The sequence below is a fragment of the Myotis yumanensis genome, unplaced genomic scaffold, assembly GCF_028538775.1.
Source record: "Myotis yumanensis isolate MYYU_CA2020_CCGP unplaced genomic scaffold, mMyoYum1.0.hap1 SCAF_14, whole genome shotgun sequence".
Lineage (NCBI taxonomy): Eukaryota > Metazoa > Chordata > Mammalia > Chiroptera > Vespertilionidae > Myotis > Myotis yumanensis.
This window is the reverse complement of record NW_027223765.1, coordinates 51,315,507-51,338,895: the sequence shown is the minus strand read 5'-3', so window position 1 is coordinate 51,338,895 and position 23,389 is coordinate 51,315,507. Positions and strand designations below refer to the sequence as shown.

The window sequence follows — 23,389 nt, the reverse complement described above, 5'->3', positions numbered from 1 at the left end:
TTACTGAAGAGGGATCTGAAGTTCAGAAATACCAATTTGCCCAGAGTTTGGTAGTGACCCTAATCTTTCTGATTCCAAAGCCCAAGTTCTTAACGATATTATAGCATGCCTCCCAATTCAGTGCTTAGGAACGTCTCTTTTCCCTGTGGCTGGTCCAGCCCCCAGGAATTCTGTTGGGGTTCTCTGTCCTGGGTCACAAACCACTCCAACACTTGCTGACCTGAAACAATATCAGACAGTTATTTTGTTCCTGCACCTGCACGTAGGTCCGAGGCTCTGAGAGGTGGCTCCTGGCTTGTTCACGTAGGGGGCCCACTTCTCAGGCGATTGGCTGCTGTGCCTGCAGCCGTGCTGGCCGCTGCCCACGAGCCCAGCTGGCACTGGTGGGGCTCCAGTTCCTCCCGCGGGGGTCTCTGTGGCTTCCACCCAGCGCGCAGTCACTCCCAGCAGCACGTGTTCTGAGAGGCTGCGAACACTCTCTGACTAGCCTTGGAGAGAAGTCCCTTCCTCTGCTTTCTCTCGGTCAAGCCAGTCACTCAGCAGATTCAGATTCAAGGGACTCCATGTTTAATGGGCGGGGCCAGTGGCTCACTATCACAGTCTGTTACCTCAGTTACTTTGCCATCGTCTTAACTCCGGTTCCTCTTTCTGTAGTGCTTTATGGAGTTTATTCCCAACCCAGCAGTGACCTCTTTAAAATCAGTCTGTAAATCTCAGGACCCTCCTTCGGTGAAAACCCTCCAGTGTCTTTCCACCTTCTTCAGCGTGAAACCTGAAGCCTTCCGGGGAAGGCATCCCCTTTGTGGTCAAGTCCCAGCATCTCTGCTCTCTGAGCTTCCTCTCACCCAGCATCCTGCTCCTTGCTGTGGCTCCCTCCACCCCCCTCCCACCCCCAGCACCTTCCTGCCTCCGGGCATCGTGTTGGCGGGGCTATGCTAGGCTTAGCACACTCTCGGGGGTTCTGCATGGCTCCCATGGCTTCTCAGGGAGCATTCTCTGCCATAGAACCTGGTAATTCCACTTCCATTGCCCAGAATTGCCCATCACTCTTACTCTGCTTTTCTCCTTTACACTAAGTGACATATTACATATTTATTAGCTTGTTTATTGTGTGTCTCCACCCTTAGAATATAATCTCCATGAGGACAGGTGTGTTTTTGTTTTGTTCTGCTGTATCCCCAACACCTTGAACCTGGCACATAGTAGGTGTTTAGTAAATATTCTCGAATGCACAGAGGAACTTGATTTCAAAGGTTTTGATTTTTCATGGCACAGATGTTTATGAAGTCTTTTAATTTGTGACCATAACTTACGGTCTCATGATGCTGTGGGCTATCAGATCTGGCCTAGCACACAGCCATTCAAGATTAGGCCACACTGAGGCATGCTGGGTGGATCACTCTCACTTCCATCTCCTGTGTTTTTTTTCTGGAAACATTTCCTATCAACAGGTGATTGTGCAGCTACTGCACCTGGGCTGGACCAGTGACTGAGGACAGAGTGGGGCAGACATAACCAAGTCCGTGCCGTGTTGATGTCGTGGAGAGAGAGGAAGGTAGCCAATAGGTATGCATGTGCATCCAGCCCTGACCGAGCGTGTAGGTGCTGCCGGGGAAACCCACGGGGGCCGCGCAGCACAGGTGCGGCGCCGGCTTCAGGCGGGGTAGGGAGGGCGTCAGCAAAGTGCTCTCCAGGTTGAAAGCTAGACAGCGGCTTCTGGTTCGTTTTAAGCTGCTAACTACAGGGATACGTGCATTAGCTAATATTTACTCAGCACCCACCACGGGCTAGATCCCATTCCCGGTTCCAGGGACTCGGCAAGACAGGGCAGACGAAGCCCGTTGTCCTGGAGCTTCCGTGCTAATGTGAGAAGGTGTGTTCTAAATGCCATTTATGATCTAAAATTAAAGGACAGTCATATTTTATAGCATGTCAGTCAGGGTTTGGTCAGGGAAACAACAACAGTGCTTGGTATTTCAACAGGGCTCTGCGATTCGGGAGAGTTGGTGTTGGAGATCTCAGAAAATAGCACTGAGGAGCAGGCTGCACTCTTGGGGGGCCATAGTGAGTCTTTGGGGTTCAACTCAGGAGACTCGGAGAAGGACATGACTGACTGGGGACCCTGACCACAGAGGCGGCCCCGCAGTGCTGGTGCCACTGGGCTGGCTGAGCTGATTCTGGGAGCTGGTCCTGGGAGCTGGATCTGGGAGCTGGTCCTGGGAGCTGTGGCCTGGACGCACTAATGCCAGGGGCCGCCCCGTGGGCCTCAGGACCCAGCAGCAGGAAGAAGCAGGCCCTCCTCCCTCCGTCTCCTAATCTTCCTCCCTTGGCCTTTGGCCGCTAAAGCACAGGAACCTGGGAGACGCTTTGCAGACTCCTAGCCCAGCTTCAGGGCGCGGGGCAGGGAAGGCAGGTGGAGCAGAGACCACATTAGTAACAGAAGAGGTGGTGCTGGGCTGTGCTGTGCGGTGCGGAGAGGCAGGCGGGCTGAGGGGAGCGGGCGAGGCTGGTGCAATGTAAAATCAGGACTGGGGGATCTCCTCTCTCAGAGGATGGCCAATGTGCTTGGGCGGTCGTAGCTGAACTCCTGGCACTGGTGGCTTACACAGTAGAAACACATTTTCTCACAGTCTGCGAGGTTGGACATCCACGGTTAAGGTCCCAGCACGGTAAGTCGGGGTGAGAGCCCTCCTCCCGGCTGGCAGAAGGCCCGCTTTTGTCCTCACATAGCAGATGGGGTGGGGAAGATAGAGAGGAGAGGGAGAGAGAGAATAGGAGCAAGGGAGGCAAGAGCTCTCTCTGGTGTTTCTTTTTATAAGGACACTAATCCCATCGTGGGGCCCCACCCCTAGGATCTCATATAAACCTAATCACCTCTCAAAATCCCCACCTATAGCTACCATTGCACTGGGGTTAGGGCTTCGACATGTGAACAGGGGGAGGGGGTAGGAGGGTGGCATTTAGTCAACAGCAGTAACAGTTCAGCAGATACTTGAAGGAGTTTTGGGAGCAGGTGTGAGGCTCTCTATGGAAGGAGTGGTCCCCTGGCTAGAGTGTGCAAAGGCCCCGAGGCAGGAACCTGCTTAGCGTGTTCTAGGAATAAGGAGACCAGCGTGGCTGACACAGGCTTACACATGAAGTCACATGCTAGTAAACTTGAGCACTCAGGCTCCGGTCAGAAAATACTGGGTTTTCATCTCCCATCAGCCCCCTCTTGAACGAAGTGGTGACCTTAGGCAAGTTAATGTGTCCTTTCCAGTCGTCAGTTTCCTCATTTGGGAAGTGAGGATATGAAAACTATGCTCATGGTTGTGATAAGGGGGCACAGAATGTAAAAGTACTTGTACGGTGTCTGACATACAGTAAATGCTTAATAAAATTTGGCTATGGTGCTAATAACAATAGACCTGTATTAATTGATCGCCTGCTATTATTATTGCTGCTCCCACTCCTCCTCCTCATTACTATGATGACTACATTGACTACTACTAATAATAATACTTAATACCTAGGGCAAGAAATCGCTTCTGATGAGTTTTTGGATTTTTATCATTCCGGTCCCTCAACCCCATGTAAAGATTTCTGAATTGTGCATCAGTAAATTTGGGGGTGTTTTCTCACACTCATTTTCCGTATTCATGTTACCTGAAGCATGTGAGTGGCAGGTGTGGCGATATGGTTATTAAAACAAAAGGCAGTGCTTTCTCCTTGCAGAGTATCTGCTGGCGGGTGAGCGCCGATGGTAAGGAAGCCTGCAGGGGTGGTGGCATTCTGCACTGAGAGTCCCCTGAGGTCCTGGGACTTCACCTGGGCCTGGAGCCTGGCCAGCGCTCAGATCCTTCTCTCTCCATGGTGCTCCTTTCTGGCTGGTGGAGATGCTTGTCTTCCTTGTGTTCTTCTGTGGCACATAGTAGGTGTTTAGTAAATAGTTTTCTACAGCATGCAGGTTTTATATCTGAAGAGCAAAATAAGAGATTAAGTGGTATCGTTTTAAAGCTAGCCATTTTGACCTAAAATTTGATCGGGCCCGATTTTGTGAATTTTTTTTTCCTGGTGCTGTTTATTTTGGTGAAAATGTCATTAATTGGCATTAGCTGGTATTCATTTAAGAGTTTAGAAAAGCATTATTTCCTCTTAGATGTCTGTTTCCTGTTTTACCTGTATAAAACCAAATTCTTCTACAAAATTTTGTGAAGTCACTAACTTTAAAAATGAATAGCTATAATCTCTTACTATTTGTTTCAAATGTAACATGTGTTACATATTAATATGGGAAGAAGCTTTCTGGATTTCTCAGCCGGCTCACTGAAAGGCCCTGGCCATGTTCTCAGTTGGGTAGAGCGTTGTCCCCATGTGCTCAGGTTTCGGGTTAGATCCCCCGTCAGGGCACATACAAGAATCAACCAACGAATGCATAAAGAAGTGGAACAACAGATCAATGTTTTTTTCTCTCTCTTTCATAAATTAATAAGTAAAATTTTTGTAAAATAAATACCCTATTGTTACCTGGTTTTGTTTGGAGAAGCCAGGCTTATAGCAGGCCTCGTAGGCAGCTTCTGGATTTAGGAAAAACTTTCTTTGTCCCCCTCTGGGAAAAAAATGTGTGTTTCCCAGAAGATGAGAGTGTAACTGCTGGGTAGACAGGTTAGGAGGCAGGTATCTGGTGCAGATGGTTGTAAGAGCTCGGGAGCCTCTATCACATCACCTGCTGGCAGGGAGCTAATGGCAGTCAGACCCACTGCCACGTCCAGGAAATAAAGATTGCCTCTCCCCTCTCCTCGCCCTTGACCAGCAGGCCCTGTTGACAGGGATGACAAATTAGATGAAACCCAGGAGAGAGACCCAGTGAGCAGTGTGTGATAGGACATTTAATTAATATATATCAAATAAAGCAAAACAAAAACAAAGAGAACCTGTCGGGGTTTTTTTCTTTTAAGAACAGGTTGTTCATATGTCACAATTGTGATGGCATTATCTTTTAAAGACTCAGTCTTGACATTTTTGTCTCTAATACAAAGTCATTGATTGAGCCCTGGCTGCGTGGCTTAGTTGGTTGGAGTGTCATCCCCTAGATTTTGGGTTTGATTCCCCAGTTGGCAGCTGATAGATGTTTCTCTCTCACATTGAAGTTTCTTTCTATCTCTCTTTCCCTCTCTCTCTTTCTCTCCCTCTCTTCCTGTCTCTCTGAAATCAATAAATATATCCTCTGATGATTTGATTCTTGATTCGATTTTGTTTGGACTCACTTTGTAGAGATGACAAGTGTGTAATTTGCATTCTTGGGTTATGGAGAATTCTGGAGGCTTAAACTGATCTGAATGTTAGAAGCCAATGAGCTCACCACCTGACATCTCTGAAGCAGGGCTTCTTTGAAAGTGCCAATTTCTATTAAGTACAGGCATAGAATAATTATTGTTCTTAGTAACATAATAATAAAGATTTCCACTTGATTTTGCATTTTAAAAACTGGCCACTCATTTTCTAATAATAGATTTAATACTTCATGTAGTATTCTAATGAAATAATTTTTTAAAGTGAGTGTGGGTGAAGACCAGATTTTTAAATTGATTACATTACCACAGACTTCTATTCAGTGCTGTTCTCGTTTTCCAAGCATTAGTCATTTTCTCTAATTTCACCTCTGAAAGCTACCTAATTTGGCTTAACAGTCAAAGTGAAAAATAATAATTTATAGGACTCATCTATCTAGAAAGTGTAGTCTGTAACATAAAATGAACTGGAGTGTGGCAAGAGAAATATACTACATAATGAGAGACTATAATTGCTCACTGAGAAGTGAACTAATAGGAACGAAGGCAATAACAGTTCATCAACAGAGCCTACATCATGTTGCAATTGCTTCAAGTTCATACTGTTTTGGATTCTGACTTACAGTGACAGAGGTATTTGACAACCATCCGATAAGGCAATGGATGCTCCCAGGGTCGGGGAAGGCAGGCAGTAATTCACTTTTCTAAGAATGTGCTGATGTCATCATTTACGGGGAAAAAAAACGTAAGTAGCTACTGAGCAATCTAGTCTCAAGAGTGAATTCAGCTGCCTGGGAACATCACCCTTAAGTGATGTTCAGACACTCAAGTTTTGGTCTTTGCTCATAAGATACTTTTTAAATGTTAGTTTTTGGTGCCAATAGAGCTTTTTCAGGGTGAATGCTATATTTAAAGAGAGAGAGAGAGAGAGAGAGAGAGAGAGAGAGAGAGAGAGAGAGAGAGAGAGAGAGAGAAAGTTCATGTTTAAAAATGGAAAAAATATCCAGTTTGTATACCCTTCACTCAGTAACCCTTTAACACTATACCGAACTATAACCCTAGAAATTCTCCTGTCCCTGCTGGTTTCTTTTATACTATAAAAGCAATAGTACTCAGTAAGGAAACATAAGTAGTACAGTAGTATAACTTTCCTTAGTGTAGGCTTCATAGACACATCACACAACATTCGTGTTGTTTACTTTGGGCAGTGCATGTACACGAAGGGAACCAAAATTAAATCTACCCAGGGTTGAATGTTTGGCCAGATGCCTGAGAAGGTTTTAAGAACTACCATGCCCAGGCCAGCGGAGAACCAGTGTCTGTGTTAAATCAACACAAACTCCCTTTTTCTTGTATTCATCTTGACTTGTTCTTGTGATTACATTATCTTAGTGTTAGATGTAAATTGATTTCTCCCTTTGTATCCAGCCACACAGTGTTTGTTGAATAAGTATGTATTACAGCCATTCCTTCCGAAGGTAATCATGAAGAATCACATGAAATTAGGAGACTTGAAATCCTCAAATTCGGGCACTGTATTCCAGCAAACAGTCATTTTCTTACAGGTAGTTGCTAGTGCTTAATAACAAATGGTCAACTAAAGTTACGGTAATTATAGGATGTGTTGACTTTCTGATTTCTTATCAAATGATAACCCAAAGAATTGTGGTTGGGAGTTGTGCACATTTGCGTGAAGAGCTTTGAAAAATGGTGATTAAGAAGAGAAAATTTTATGGTAGAGAAAAAAATGCCCCTCCTGGGAGCATCGAATGAGGCAATATATATGGAAAACCTGCACATTATGGTAGCAGTATGATAAATGGTTAATACTAGCTTCTTTTCTTTCTTTAGCAATGAGAGTATGTGCTGGTGGTAATGCTGATAGCTAATGTTTATTGAATACATATTATGCCGAGGCTAAGCATGTTATGTGTGTTGTTTTTACAATTCTTATACAACCTTATGAGGCAGGTGTTACTGTCACTCCCATTGTAGAGAGGAGGAACCAGTGCCTAAAATGTTCAACTTGGCCACAGTTGCACAATTTGTAAACATCAGAGCTGGAATTTGAACTCAACGAGTCTGATTTTAGATTCTTATAATGATTTCATTCTGAGAGAAAGAACTCCAAAACCTTGCGATTTTTAGGAGAATAACAATATGGTCAGTAATTTCTGTTCTTGGGTCATATACTGTATTGGGAGAACTAGTGGAGTCAGCTAATAAATTGGTGAAGAATGAATCATATCATGAACATGGAATATTCATGGAAATGTAACAGTTTCTCTATTAAATTATGACAGACTTGAAGACAGAGACTTTTCTGTTGGTCTCTGCATCTCTGTAGTTTGATATTATTTTTAACAGCTTTATTAACATATAATGCCCATTCCATAAAATTTAGAGTGCACAGTTCAGTATTTGTGTTATATTCCTGGGACAGTGCAATGACTGCAACTATCTAATTTCAGAACATGCTCATAACCCCCAAGAGAAGCTATGGACCCATTTATAATCACTGTTGATTTTTTAAAATATATTTTTATTGATATCAGAGAAGAAGGGAGAGGGAGAGAAAGATAGAAACATCAATGATGAGAGAGAATCACTGATTGGATGCCTTCTGCATGCCCCACACTTGGGATCGAGCCCACAACCCGGGCACGTGCCCTGACCTCCTGGTGCATAAGTCGCTCAACCACTGAGCCACGCCAGCTGGTCCACTCTTGATTTTTTTAAGCTAAAGACAGAGAGCTGCCTTAGAAACACTCAACATTGGATTTACGGTCACCTAATTTGTGGAAACTTGATTTTCTTAATTAATTATAGCTTTTCACCAAAATAATTATTTAGGTTCACATGCTTTTGAAATTATCTAGTTGAAATCATTGGAATCAGTTTTATATAATCAATCACTGTCTTGAACTCAGAAAAAGTGAAAAGGATTACCTGTCCAACTGGAGAAGTCGGTCTGACCTAGCGCCCCTTTATCATAGGCAGCCTGTAGTACTGGACACAGCATTGCTGGTTTCCCAAATTCCTTTCTGCACAAAAATGCTTCAAGATAACCCTCCTCAGAAGTTGATTGTTTTGTTTGGTTTTTAAATATATTGTATTGATTACTTACAGAGAGGAAGGGAGAGGGATAGAGAGTTAGAAACATAGATGAGAGAGAAACATCGATTAGCTGCCTCCTGCACACCCTCTGCTGAGGATGTGCCCACAACCCTGGTACATGCCCTTGACCAGAATCAAACCTGGGACCCTTCAGTCCGCAGGCTGACACTCTATCCACTGAGCCAAACCAGTCAGGGCAAAGTTGATTGTTGATAAGCATGTCTCTCGTGTTAGAGACTTTCATCCTTTTTTTCTTGAATGCTGAATGTTTGAAATGAATCAATGACAGCTTGAGAACTTTCACTTTCCTGTTTTCCATGAATACAGGGTGTTCATGAGTTTGTGGGTGCCAAGTTTTCCTCCCCACATAGCTGAGGAAGAGTGGTTAACAGTCAAGTGCAAGAAATTCCTTGACTTTCCTGGTCAATGGATTCTGGCCTAATTCACCTCTTTATTCCAGTTGAGAGGTGGTGGGACAGCTCCTGAGAGCTCCGCCTCATCCTTCTTTGATGAGGACAGGTGATGACTTACTCACTCTCAGATGCAGAGCTGTAGAGATTCAGCTGCCCCTCCCCCCTAGTTTGTTCCCTCATTACAGTATCTTCTTTGGATACAGGAGCTTTCGCTGCTGTGGCAATGAAATCCTGGGTTCAAATCCTAGCTCTGCCACTTACCAGCTGAGTAATTTTGGGCAAGTCACCTAATCTCTCTGCATGTTTTCTAATCTGTGAAGTGGGGGTAGGAAAGGTACCTACTTTATAGGCTTGTTACCAAGATTAAATGAGATAACAGATAAAGTATAAAAGTTGGCCTAAATACAGATTTTTGTTATGAACAAAGTTTCAAATGCCCTAAATTTACCAAGTAATTTGCATCCTTGTAGGTGAGTCCATTTGTTATCTCATGACCATTCTGTGATATAATTGGGGCAATGGTTACTCTTTCTGTTTCACCGTAAGGACTTTGAGTACCTAAAAAAGAAACTGTCCAAGGTCAGTAGCATCATTAACTTGGTGCAGAGTTGAAACTGGAACCTGATTCTTCTTCTGCCAGTCCCTGCCTTTTGACTAGCTGCCTTTGTTCATCTTGGGGAGCTATTTGCTTGCCAAAGACTTTCACAGGAAAATATACACCCTGGCTTTGTATCATGACGTGTTTCACTCAGCAGTCATTGGGCGGATCCCCTAAAAGGTAACGTGTTCAAGTGTCTTGTAATAACAAAGGACAGTTGGCCTCCAAGAAAAGGATGTGTGGCCAATTGGAACCGTTCCTATGGAACCACCTTGGCAGTTCACTTGGATCTGCCACTCAGAGCTACTTTCTCTTCACCCCGAGTCGCAGTTGTTCAGAGAGAAGCTGAGCACCAGGTCAGATGCTTGCCACCTCTGATATCCAGGGCACTTTTCCGAATCATCAGCACAACGGAGTACATGCCAAGCCCGCCCCAATTTCAGGTGTTGTAGATGTGATTGGTTAATGAGATTTGGGTGCCTCCGTCACGTAGTGGTCCTCCAGGCAAGGTGGAACCGGAAAGGGTCACATGATCCCAAGCATGTGAGTTGTAGCTGCAGCGAAATAACTCTGTTTACACACCCGCTGTGGAGCAGCCTGGTAGTATTGCATTCACGACATACGTAACTACTGAGTATTCTGTGTGACTGACCAGGACACAAGGATAGGGTACTGTTCCTGACGTTGGCTGTGAGGATTGGCGGTTTGGAGAGAGGGATGCCAAGTTAGTCAAAGTGGTGTTTCTCTAAAGCAGTGGTTCTCAACCTTCTGGCCCTTTATATACAGTTCCTCATGTGGTGACCCAACCATAAAATTATTTCCGTTGCTACTTCATAACTGTAATGTTGCTACTGTTATGAATCGTAATGTAAATATCTGATATGCAGGATGGTCTTAGGCGACCCCTGTGAAAGGGTCGTTCGACCGCCAACGGGGTCTCGACCCACAGGTTGAAAACCACTGCTCTAAAGGATCAATTTATGTTGCCTGTGGATTAGCCAGGGTTCTCCGGAGAAACAAGACCAGGAGGGTGTGTGCGCACACATATGTAGAGAGAGAGCGATTGAGTGAGTGAGTGAGTGAGTGCTTGATTACAGGAATTGGCTCCCATGGTTATGAAGGCCTAAGGCCCTACAGCAGTGATGGCGAAACTTTTGAGCTTGGCGTGTCAGCATTTTGAAAAACCCTAACTTAACTCTGGTGCCGTGTCACATATAGAAATTTTTTGATATTTGCAACCATAGTAAAACAAAGACTTATATTTTTGATATTTATTTTATATATTTAAATGCCATTTAACAAAGAAAAATCAACCAAAAAAATGAGTTTTCCTGTCACCTCTGACACGCGTGTCATAGGTTTGCCATCACTGCCCTACAGTCTGCCCTCGCTACTGGAGACACAGGAGAGCCGATGGTGCAAGTTGTGATCTGAGACTGAAGGCCCAGACCCAGGAGCCAGGCAGCCTGAGGGCAGGAGCCTGAGCCTCAGTGCAGGCGGAGAGCGGAGCCCTCCTCTGCCTCTGTTCTGCGGAGGCCCAGACGGGTTGGCTGATGCCCATCCTCACCGGGTGGCTGAATGCCTCTCCGTGGACTTCATCTAATGCAGGGGTCCTCAGACATTTTAAACGGGGCCAGTTCACTGTCCCTCAGACCGTTGGAGGGCCGGACTATAGTTTAAAAAAAACTATGAACAAATTCCTATGCACACTGCACATATCTTATTTTGAAGTAAAAAAACAAAACAGGAACAAATACAATATTTGTATTTGCATGTGGCCCGCGGGCCGTAGTTTGAGGACCCCTGATCTAATGTCTTCAGAAAACACTCTCACAGACACACTGAGAAAGAACGTGTTACTGGTAACCAGGCATCTTGAACCCAGTCAGGCTGACACCTGAGGTGCGCCTCCAGACCCGGTGCCAGGTCCTTGGGAGTGGAGGAGGGAGGCCATTAGCTGATCAGCGAGTTTGGAGCAGCAAAGAACAGCTTCAAAGCTTTGGTTCCAGCGCCCCTGGGATTAGGCCCCCCTTCTTTGTTTCTTTTTGTTTTAATCAGTCATGCCCCTGTAGTTGCTTTTCCGTTTATAACAAGGCGTCCATTCTGATTGGACACAGGCCCAGTAGATCCCGAGCCCTTTGAAAACAAGGACCTTACCTTCTCAGCTTTGTTCTGCTGGAAACAGCACAGCTGGTGTATGTGTGCGCGCGCATGTGTGTGAGATGCTCAGCGACACTGACAGTCTGAAGAACATTCATTCCTGTGGCCATCCTGAGTAACACAGCTGTTGCATCTGAGAGTAGCAGTGTTTGGGGTTTCACCGCCTCCCCATTGTCCCCCCTCCAGCCCCCACCCCCACACTCAGTTTGAGCCACAAAATATGTCCAGCCCTTCCTGTGGCTCCCTGACCACCTCTTCCAACTCTCTCCTGTGGTCACATTGAAGTGTTTTTTTTCGCTCTTTAACATTTTCCTCTCATGCCTGGGTCTTCTCACATGTAGGTCCCTTTGATAAGAGCTCCAAGAGCCTTTTGGAGTTTCTACATCATCTCACTTGCTTATCTTTATTGTGATTACTTGCTTTTATCCTTCCCAAAGGCGTTTAGCTTCCTCAGAGAGGGGCCTGCCTCTGTCTTGCTCACCCCCCACTACCTTACACAGTATGTGACACATACCTGATAGGCACTTGAGAAGTGGTGTTAGAAGAATAAGAGAGTAAGCATGCACTGGGAAGTGGGTAATTCTAAAGACCTTAACTCTTGCCAAGCATCAGGATACTGTCATCTGAGGATTACTTAGCAGTTGCACCTAGTAAATGCTCAGTCAATAGTAGCTATTAATAATAGTATTGCTCTGTGTTCTTTCATGAGGAGATGCTTCCAACAGTCATATTAGGGCTGAGCCTCGTGCTCCCTCTATCTTTAGCTCTTCTCACCCACGCCTTGAATACCTTCCAAGTGTTCCTGTTACGCCTCACAATTATAGACAGTCAGTCCCAATCCCCCACCCCCCTTTGTAAATCCTCACCTGAGGATATGTTTCCATTGATTTTAAAGAGAAAGGAAGAGAGAGACAGAGTCACTGGCATCGATGTGAGAAACATCGATCAGCTGCCACCCCTACACGCCCCGACAGGGAATGGGAGCCGAGACGTTTCGGCGTGTGGGGTGTTGCTCCAACCAGCTGAGCCGCACGGGCCAGGACCACATCCCCCTTCCCAAGGAAGGTGGATGTGAGAGGCACAAGCACGAAGCCAGGTGGACTGGTGTAAGCACCGGCACCTTCTCTAGGAGAAAAGGTCTGTGGGTCTCCCTCCTCAGTTCCCTATGGGCACTTCATGTTAACTAGCAGTAGTAACGACACCGAGGCTTCAGCAAAAGTGAGCGCATTTTATTAAAAAATCCAGGAAGATGACACACAGGGCACGTGCTCGAGGCTCCACCTGCTGCCACGGTGAGGGCCGCAGAGAAAAGCCGCTCGTGTTTAGAGTCCCTGCCATGCATAAGGCCGTGGTCGGTATCTGTGGGTGTATTGATTCCAAATCTCTGTTTTGGGAATAAGGAGATTTACATCCTTATCTTGATTGACGACCCGGCTCTCTGAGAAAAAGGCACCTATTCGTGGAGAGGAGTTTGCGGGGCACGTGGTAGGAGGTTTGCACGTCTGGGAGGATGGAAAGAGGACGAGATCATGCATGACTTGGGAGCCAAGGAGTCCGGACTGTCCCTTTGGGGAAACGATTGCTTAGCTGTAGCGTGTATGTTCCCTCCTTTCTCTTTGGAAACAGCGAGGATTGAAGTAGTACACAGGCAGGAAGACTAGCCAGAGAACAGAACTTGGCCAGAATCCAAAGAATGATACAGGTTTGGCTTTGGGGATATCTTGCATGAATACAAAATAATACGTAATGTGGCTACGTCATAAGCATGGAGGCTTTTCTCCAGGAGCATATCTCCAAGAGTGTTGTTGAAGTTCACATCCCAGTTTCCAAGGCAACCAAATCAAAGCCAGGTAAACATCAACCACTTGTTTGTTTCGGATGCTGACCTACATGCTGGACACTGATGGGGTCTGCATTGCTGGGGCCTGATTGGACATTTGCACAGACCCCTGAGCTGTAGATATTTTCATTATTTCCACTTTCACCTGTCCGTGAGGAAACTGAGACTGAGAAAATTGAGTAACCTAAATTCTTCACAGAGGTCAGTGGTGGAGTTGGACTTGGAAACTAGGTTTATCCAGGTCCACAGCCGCAGCACCCCCCCACTCTGCGCTGTTTTCCCGAGAGGCGGAGCTGAGCTGGCACGGTGCTCACCGTGGCGTTGGGAGGAGCGAGGTGACGAGGCCGCGTTTGAGATGCTGCTTGAGCATTCAGTCCAATAGTCTTCTCTAGGAGAAAAGGTCTGTGGGTCTCCCTCCTCAGGGAGTAGCTGGTTTTCTTTGTAATTTCTAAAACCCTTATAACTGTGTTAAGGAGAAAGTCTCCGTTGGCACTAACAGGAATCCCACACCTCCCTAATGTTTGTCAGTTCCCTTTGTCCTAAGAGAATGCAGTTCTCAGGCTCAGTGCCTCAGGCTCTAGGCAAAGTGGAATAGCTTTATTTTATTGTTATTGTATTTCTCTTTAGTTGCTATTTGTGGCAGGCCAAAACGGACTTTCCACTTCACCTAATGCTAAGTGTTTCCTTACAAAAAAATGATAAGCAGTGAAATTCACCCTTCGGTGTCCAGTTCTGGGGTGTTTTTTTAGAAATGACAGCCCTTCAGCCCCCACAGGGATCAGAACACAGCACAGCCACCTCCCAGGCCCCTCTCACTGCCCCTTCAAGGTCACCTGCAGCCCACAGCTGGCAGCACGTTTACCCGCCACCCCTGGCTCTCTCAGCGTGCAGCCTCTTGAGTCTGGCTTTTCTTTCCCTTAGCTCGCTGTATTCGAGGTTCGCCGTGTGGTGTGCGGCTGCCGTTTGCTGAGTGGTGTTTGTTGTAGGGATGCACCATTCGCCAACGGGAGGACATTTAGGTTGTTTTTCAGTTTTGAGTGATTATGCATAAAGTTGCTATAAACATTTGTACGCAGGCTTTTGTGTAAACTTAAGTTTTCATTTTTCTAGGGTAAATATCTAGGAGTGTGATTGTTGGGTCATTTGGTAAAATGATGTTTAACTTTTTAGCAAACTGCCAATTTTTTTTCCCCAGTGGCTGTATCATTTTGAATTTTTGCCAGCATGTATATATGGGAGTTCCAGTGACCCCATATTTTTGCTAGCATTTGGTATCTGTAAGACTTTTTCAAAATCCACACTGTTACGTCTGGTTTCCTCTCCGTATGTCATTCAGTCACTCCCGTATTCGTGGGCACTCGGATGTTTTGTTTGGGAGGCTGCTTTTGTTGTTGGTCTTATTGTTGTTTTCTGCAGACAGTGCTGTCACAAATATCTAAGGAGGCTTTTCCTAAGAGAACATAGTCAGTAGGAACCAAATAGAATTTTTAGCACAAAGCAGAGTTAGCCTAGACCCGTGGTTGGCAAACTGCGGCTTGCGAGCCACATGCGGCTCTTTGGCCCCTTGAATGTGGCTCTTCCTAAGCCTTAGGAGTACCCTAATTAAGTTAATAACAATGTACCTACCTATATAGTTTAAGTTTAAAAAATTTGGCTCTCAAAAGAAATTTCAATCGTTGTACTGTTGATATTTGGCTCTGTTGACTAATGAGTTTGCCGACCACTGGCCTAGACCATTTTTCAGTGCATCGAAGAGTTTTTAAAAGGAGGTTTTCCTGTGTGCGTAGGAGATGTCTGCTGTGTAATGCAAGTATGGTCCTTGCTGTTATTCTGAGAGCGAAACGCTTTGGCGGCAACGGACCAGACACAGTGCAGTGCGGGCAGCCCAGATGCTCTTAGGGTTTCGAGCTGCGCTGGCCAAGGCGGTTGCCCCTGGCCACGTGTGCTCTTTAGATGTAAAGTTCTTAAAGTTCAGGTCCACGGTCACACTGGCACTTACCCATGGCCACGTGTGGCTAGTGGCTACGATGTTAGAGGGCGCAGACAGGGACCGTTGCTATTGTGGCGGAAAGTTCCACTGGGCAGCGGTGGTTTGGAATGAGGGATGCCACAGTTGGAATGTCTCTGCTCAGGTCATCATGCTGCCCAGCCTCTTGTCGTGTGACCTTGGGCAGGGGACTCCTCTGACTCGCGGCTTCCTCACCAGTACAAGGAGCATAATGGAACCCTTACCTTGTATTCTGTCTGTCTTGTGAAGATTTGATACAATAGACCTGATTCATCGCTACCACCTCGCCTGAGACATGAGGAAGCATCCAATAAAGGGAAGTTCTTTTCCTAGTGCTCGGTAGTCTTTCTGCTTTTGCAAGTGGGAGGTGGGCACTGTGTTTATTTAAAGCTAATAACAACCAGATACCATTGGGCCGGTGTCTAGCTAGATGAGCAGAAGGCAGTGTTGTAGGCCGCAGAAAACCCGTTTGTCAGCCTGGTGATTTTTTTTTTAAATATGCTGTCCCTGAGAAACATGATAGAATTTGTTTTACTTCTCTCCTGCCAGGAAGTAACCCTTCTGGCTTTGTTAGAAGCATGGTTTGCAATAATTGTACCCACCCCAGATGGCTCCCGAAAACCCTTTGAAATGCCATCTGCCAGGCGTGTGTCCAGCAGCAGCCTGTCATTCTGCTGGAAGAAAAGAGGAGGCGGAGTCCCTGCCCGCCCTTTCTCCCGCGTCACTAAATGGGGCCTGGTCCTGCTGGCCCAGACCCAGGCGGTTACTCAGGGGGTGACAGGGAGGACACCTCCTGCTGCCGGCAGAGTGGGAAGGTTTTGTCTGGGTGATAAACCCTGAAGGTTTTGTGGGTGGAGACTGCCCCACCCCGCACTCCCTCCCTCTGGCTCAGCATATTTATTTACATGAGGGAAAGGGAACCTGCTAGTTTCATTTTTCCTCTAAAATGTGGCATTTGTCAAGTTTGTCATTTTTTTGAGTCCTTTCAGGAAATGAAGACCCATGGGTGATTGTTGTCTTTAACGTAAATCTGACAAGTTGTTTCTGAAAACATGGTTGAAAGAAATGGCAAAGATAAGAGAGCTGCAGGAGGAAAAACAACCACCACATTGTCTGGGTTGGGGAGACTTTAAAAATCCAAGGAATCTTTGGTTTTATTTATGCTCATCTTGGGTGGGGGTGGGGTGCGCGGATGGCTTAAATTAATGGCAACATACAGAACATATTTGGGACAGATCCTTTCACAGCAAGTTTCAAAGAGATTCTATTCTTACACTGCCTGGAATTTCCCACGATCATGTCGGCTGCTCGTGTTTTCCAAGTAGCTGGCTGAGCAACCTTCTCTTGGCTCCAACATCGCACCTTCATCCTGTGCTGACTGCTGCCTCATAGTCCCCACTGAGGACTGTGCTTCTCTCCCAGTTACTACGTCACAGGGTGCTCGTGCTCAGCCCAAGCTTCTCGGCTTCTTCGTCTCACACTCTCTCCCTAGATTAGCTCTTTCGGTCTCTTGCCTTTCAGTATCACTCCCAAGTTTATGTCCCGACCTTCAGTCTGATATTGAGGTTTATATAACCAACTGTCCACACTCTCCACCTAGGTGTCTAATAAGCATCTCCAACTTTATCTCTCTAAGAGTAAACTCTTAAATCCTTTTTCCCTAAAAATCATTTCCCCCATCTTCTTGATTTCCATAAATGGCACCACCCATTCGCCCAGGTCAAAAAATTAGATGCTGGTCTTTATTCTGTTTTTCTTACACACTTCATCTGCTGCTAGTGGAAGTGTGGGGGGGCAGGGGCCCTCCCAACCTGTTGCTCAGGGGAGGGGAATTCTTGCAGTATTCTGAGGAAAGAATTTTCCAAGACTCGCACCGCAGGATGAGTGATTTTTATTTGCATAGATTTAATCCCTAAGTTTCCAAAATCCCATTTCCCTTTGTCCAGTCATAGAAGAGTGCGCTCGTGCACTGCTGTTGGGAATGCAGACTGGTGCAGCCACTATGGAGACAGTATGGAGCTTCCTCAAAAAACTAAAAATGGAACTCCCATTTGACCCTGGGATCCCACTCCTAGGAATATATCCCAAGAAACCAGAAACTCCAATCAGAAAGGATATGTGCACCCATATGTTCATAGCAGCACAATTCACCATAGCTAAGATCTGGAAACAGCCTAAGTGCCCATCAGTAGATGAATGGATTAGAAGACTGTGGTACATCTACACGATGGAATACTATGCTGCTGTAAAAAAGAAGGAACTCTTACCATTTGCAACAGCATGGATGGAACTGGAGAGCATTATGCTAAGTGAAATAAGCCAGTCAATGAAGGAAAAATACCACATGATCTCACTCATTCATGGATAATAAAGACCATTATAAACTTATGAACAAAAATAGATACAGAGGCTGAGCTGCCTCAAACAGACTGTCAAACTGCAGCGGGAAGGCCAGGGAGGGTAGGGGGGCAGGAGGGGGCGGTAAGAGATCAACTGAAGGACTTATATGCATGCATATAAGCATAACCAATGGACATAAGATACGGGGGGGTAGGGGAGGCCAGGGGATTGTCAAGGGTGGGGGAAAAAAGGAGACATATGTAATACCCTTTGTAATACTTTAAGCAATAAAAAAAATAAAAATAAAAATAAATAATTAATTTATTTAAAAAAAAAAAAAGAAGAGTGCAGCTGGGGCTTCAGTAAGGATAAAATCAACGTTGTGTCCAGAGTTTCTGTTATGTATTGGAGCAGTGTCCATCCTGCATCAGACTAGCTTAGCTGTGCTCCCTGCTGCGGTCCATCAGCCCATTGCCTACAGGTCCACATGGCTATGGAGGAGTCATGGGTGAATGCAAGGGAGCAGGAGCCAAGGACCCCACGAGCCACTGTGCATGAATTTGTGCACTGGGCCTCTAGTTTTAATAAATAAATGGAATGTAAGAATCTATATAATGGTAAATGTATAAATCATTTGAACTCTATAAGATTTTATTAACTCATTTCATTGTAACAATAACTATATTATTGTTTATTAACTATAATATCTGCTAATGATCATTGAGCTAAGTCCTCTAAAAGGATCATCCCATGCAGTAAACACAATACACCTATGGTGGGGGTACTATTGTGATCACCACTTTGTGGATGAAGAAACTGAAAAATAACAGAAGCTAAGGAACTTGCCCAACACCACAACCTGGGGAGCTAGACCATGAGCCCATTGCTCACTCCAGACCCCTGCTTGTCAACACCATGTGATATTCTTGGTGTTTCTGGGTGCCTGCTGTGGGCCTGACATGAGATATACATTGAAAAGTTGTGAGCTCCCTCAAGGGATTGTCATTGTATGCCAGGGGAGCCAGAAATGGAACCAACTAGGAAACAGTACAAGAGTGGACTTCTGGACACTCCACAAGCCGGCTGCTCTACCAGACAGCGCAGCATGCTGGGTGATAAGCAAAGATTTGTAATATAATCATCCTATGGAAAATTCTCAGTATTCAAAACACTCAGATTTCAGATATTAGGAAAATTGGGCTCATATAAAAATGCACTTATCTTGAGTAAAATAGGCAGACATGTTGGTTTTTTTAACTGAAGGACATTCTGGATAGCACTGCAGGCGTGTGGATATGGTCAGTCACATGTGATCAGAGAATGCACTGTGCTGGGAACATGGGAGCCACCAGGTGCATGCAGTTGGTTATAGTGGTTTTCACATTCCTAGGACTGGGGGATAATCCCTGCTCATGGTATAGGAAAACATTGATCTGCTAAGCAGTGTGGATGACAGGGCCTTTCAAAATGAGCCTATGTCAGGTACATCCCCTAACTTGAAGGTGGGAGCCGAAATCATGTGATTTGCTTTTTTTGGTTTTCCATAATATTTAATATGGGTTCCTAGTACACACTACATAATTGCATCTTGGTTTATTTTCTTTTCCTGGCTTATGTCTAAACCACACATCTCCACGTTGCTTTCGTTGAGCCTCCACTAAGATGATAGGCCCACAGCCAGCACCTGAGCTGGTGACTCACATACGCTAGGGGCTCGATATGGTTATTTCATAAGAGGCATTGGTCTATTTGTTAATTGTTGTGAGAATAACCAGCTTAAATTGGGGAGACTTTTTTAGCAAAATGCAGTGTCCTTTCCCTCTAGTCGGAACTGTGGATGGCCTCTTTTTACCCAACATATTAATTACATGGAGAGCAGCGCATTATTCTGTCCCTGGGAGATATCCAGGCGCAGGTCCTGGGCAATCGGGTTTCCCCAGGGTTGTGTTTATGTGGTGGGTGCTGTTTTCTGTAAAGGGCTCATTACATTGGAACTTGCCGGATGTACTGAGGAACACAAGAGTCTCAAGGCCTGTGATAAAAATATAAACCCCGGAGGCTTTGAGCTTAGGGTGGATAACGTTTTAGTAGTTACCAGAATCCTCAAAGCTGCTGATTATGGATGCTTTCTGTATAAAATCCAGCTCACCTTCTTCACTCACTGCATTTTTAAAAGGATGAACTCTCCCTGAGCTACCTGGCTGTCCCTGTTTCTCTCCGCTCCTGTCTGCGCGTCCCAGGCGCAGGTGGGTGGAGGTGGGGACGCTCCTCTTAGAAAGAAGTTGTCTTCACCAGGTCCCTGTCCGGGCAGATCGGTCTGGAAGTCCCGGGTACGCCGGCTGACTGAACAGGTTATTTTAATTACACCTGGATGTGGCGCTTCCTGTTCTAGTTGAGTGATGGTTTCTTGTGCCTTTGTCTTGTCTGCTGCAGGCACAACCCGCTCTCCCAGGGAAGGAGAAGTGCCCGGCGTGGACTACAACTTCCTGACTGTGAAGGAGTTCCTGGACCTCGAGCAGAGCGGGACTCTCCTGGAGGTCGGCACCTATGAAGGTGAGCTGCCCCCAGCAGCGAGGACACCTCTCCCAGCCCCCAGGGGACCCAGGCCATCGGGGCAGAAGGGCTGTGTGCACTAGTGAGGTCTGCACACCAGAGGAGATTGCAGGTCACCCTGCTGTGAATAATAAGATACGTGGACTAGGCTTTGTGTAGCTCTTTAAAAGTAGTTAGTTTTTGTGGTATTTTCTCCTTCTACAAGTTTTCCGATTTAATTTATTAATTTAAATATGTGTGTTTTGTTTATCAATATGGGCATGTGTGGTATTCGCAGGAAGGGGAAGAAGACTCGATCAGCACAAAATGGGACCTTTAGGAAGTGTTGTTTTCATCTCGATGGAAAGGAATGGAATGCCATTTTTACCACTAATTAATTTTAATGTGTTTTTCAGGTAGATAATACATTTACATGGTTCATAAAGAAAAATATTTACAATGTTCATTAACTAATCTCTTCCATATACCGGTTACCACCTGCCTAATTTTCATTTCTTTTTCCTTCCAATACTACAACTAATGTTCTTAGTTTCTGATTACTGTTATGAAATTTCTTTTTTTTTTTAATATATTTTATTGATTTTTTTACAGAGAGGAAGGGAGAGAGATAGAGAGTTAGAAACATCGATGAGAGAGAGACATCGATCAGCTGCCTCCTGCACATCTCCCACTGGGGATGTGCCCGCAACCCAGGCACATGCCCCTGACTGGAATCGAACCCGGGACCCTTCAGTCCGCAGGCCGACGCTCTATCCACTGAGCCAAACCGGTTTTGGCGTTATGAAATTTCTTTATGTAAATGTGTGTGTGTGTGTGTGCAATACATGTGTGTGTTTTATGTGTGTGTTCTTATTTCTTCCCTGTTTTACACAACAGGTAGTATATAATGCATGCATGCAACTTTATTCAACAGTGTGTCTTACAATCTTTGCAGTTCAGTAACAGAGCACTTCTTGTTTTCTTTTTTAAGTGGCTGTATGCTCTCTTTGTGTGGGCATACTATAATTATTTAACTAGCTCCCTTTGATAAATATTTTTAATATTTCAGAATACTATTACATTGAGTAGTGTGGAGACAAATCGGTTCACACAAGTGGAATCATGTCTATAGGATGAGATACCACAAGTGAGATTGCAAGGTCAAAACCAAATGTGGGGGAAAATTAAACTTACATTTTCTGAAAGCAATATTACAGCTTGATTGCTCTTCTGAGTGTTACTGTTTGAGACAGGAGGATATAATATGCTATTAACTAGGTCAAATTATTAATTTGGTCAAATTATTATGGTGTATCTTTATGAACTCTGAACATTTGCATTTATTGGACAATTACTGGGGCAATTTCAAGATTAGACTTAAAAACAAAGGGTAAGTACGAAGCTGACTTTTGTTAGGGACATTGTGGCTTTTCTGTGAGAGTAGCCTCTGTGAGTCTGGGTGCTGATCCTGCCTTTATATTCTTTGTACCTGCTGTTCATTTCAAAATTCTGAGCATATGTTGGACAGTGTTTAGATGATTGTCAAATTCCTGATTGTGAACTCAGGAATATTTCCTTTGAGTATTGCTAATGATCAGTTGTCTTACTTTCCTGGTGGTTTGGGGCTGGGAAAGGAATCTCAGAAAGCCTGAAGCAAGAAGGGTTCATTAAGGACTTGGAGTGAGGCGAGGGCGGGAGAAGTGCCGGAGCCTCTTCAACATGCTGTCTTAGGGATGTGAGTCTAGTTAAAAATTCAAGGCTGAGGACAGAGCAAATGTGAATCCGCCTTGGTTAGCAGCAAGGAATAGTCCTTTTCTGAAATCAGTCCTTATGCCCTCCTGGGGAGCTAGAGTCCCCTAAAATAAAAACTAGAAACATCCATTTACATTTCTGGAGAGGTTAAGGGTAAGAGTGATTATGCAAAGCCAAAGAGTGTTGAGTTGAAAAGGAAAGGCATGTGGGTTGGACAAATGGTCTGGGGAAAAGGGAAAATAAGCTCATTTTATTGAGGTGTTTCTGTTGCGGGTCCATAGGTGGAATCACTGTGTTTTCCCATTTAATTTGACTGCTTGGCAGAGGTCGCTGTTACCACCACGCTGTGGAGGGGATGCTGAGGGCAGGTAGCACCTAGGACCTCCTCCGAGGCTGTGCCTTTGGAAGGCTGTACAGCTGGTTCCAGAATACTAGAGCCAGGGACCAACCCAGCTCAATGTGACTGCCACACCCCACATCTTTCCTGGAAACCTCAAAAGGAATATCCTAGATATAACAAAAAAATTGTTAGCACAACCTGCTGGTATATGGCAACAGAGAAAGGTTTTTCAAAAAATACCTCATCACCTCACATGACCTGGTCTTTCTGTGGATGTTGCTTAGCTGTTTGGGAGTTGAAATTTTCTTCTGCCCAAGATTAATCCGCTTCATTTTGAAGGCATTTGGCAGCAGTGTTCTTTAGTGTTTGACCTTTTGGCTGTATAATTTCCTTACCAGGCGAGATGGCTCATCATTTTTGGAACTGACTGGAGTCTATGATGTTGACTCTTATAAGCTGAAAGCACCGCGCAGTTTTTATTAAACGCCAGGTGGTCTGATAAGAACGGGGCTGGATAGATTCTTGAGAGCTCTCTCTGCCTTTGCGCCCCCTGGGCCACCCCTCGTGGCGGCTGCTGTCTGCTGGACGTGCAGGCGCAGGCTGCGCTGTGGCTCTGCTGAGTCTGACTCTCAGCCCCTCAGTGGCTGAGCTCTGTGCCCTCCTGTGAGTTGCCTCATGCTCACATCTCCACTTCTCTTTGGAAAAATGAGGATAATGACCGTGCCTCCTCACAGGTAGGATGAAATGAGATGCTAATTGGAAAGGCTGAGCATGGTGTCTGACACATGTAAGTTCTCCATCAGCATCGGTTCTGATACTGTTTATTTACACACATGACTGGTCCTAGATGGCCGCCTCCGTGAACCAGTAGGTTTGCTGGTAAAACCGCTTTACTCCCTTCCCAGGCGCTCACCACCACTTTCCCTGCTCAAACTGCTTTTCTCTCAGCTTGTCCTGGTTCCAGAGAGGAAAACTGTACTGCAACAGCACAGGACACTTCACCATTCATAAGTAAGAGT

The 23,389-nt window shown here is 45.4% G+C and overlaps 1 protein-coding gene across 16 annotated transcripts in view; it reads left to right on the top strand.

The window, feature by feature from the left end:
• MAGI1 (membrane associated guanylate kinase, WW and PDZ domain containing 1) overlaps positions 1-23,389 on the top strand; it is a 563,313-nt gene that overhangs the window by 425,328 nt on the left and 114,596 nt on the right. For all 16 annotated transcript variants that reach the window (XM_070390955.1, XM_070390954.1, XM_070390950.1 and 13 more), the window contains exon 3: positions 20,180-20,299. In XM_070390955.1, coding sequence (XP_070247056.1) covers positions 20,180-20,299 — 120 coding nt within the window. The remainder of the gene's footprint in view (positions 1-20,179; positions 20,300-23,389) is intronic.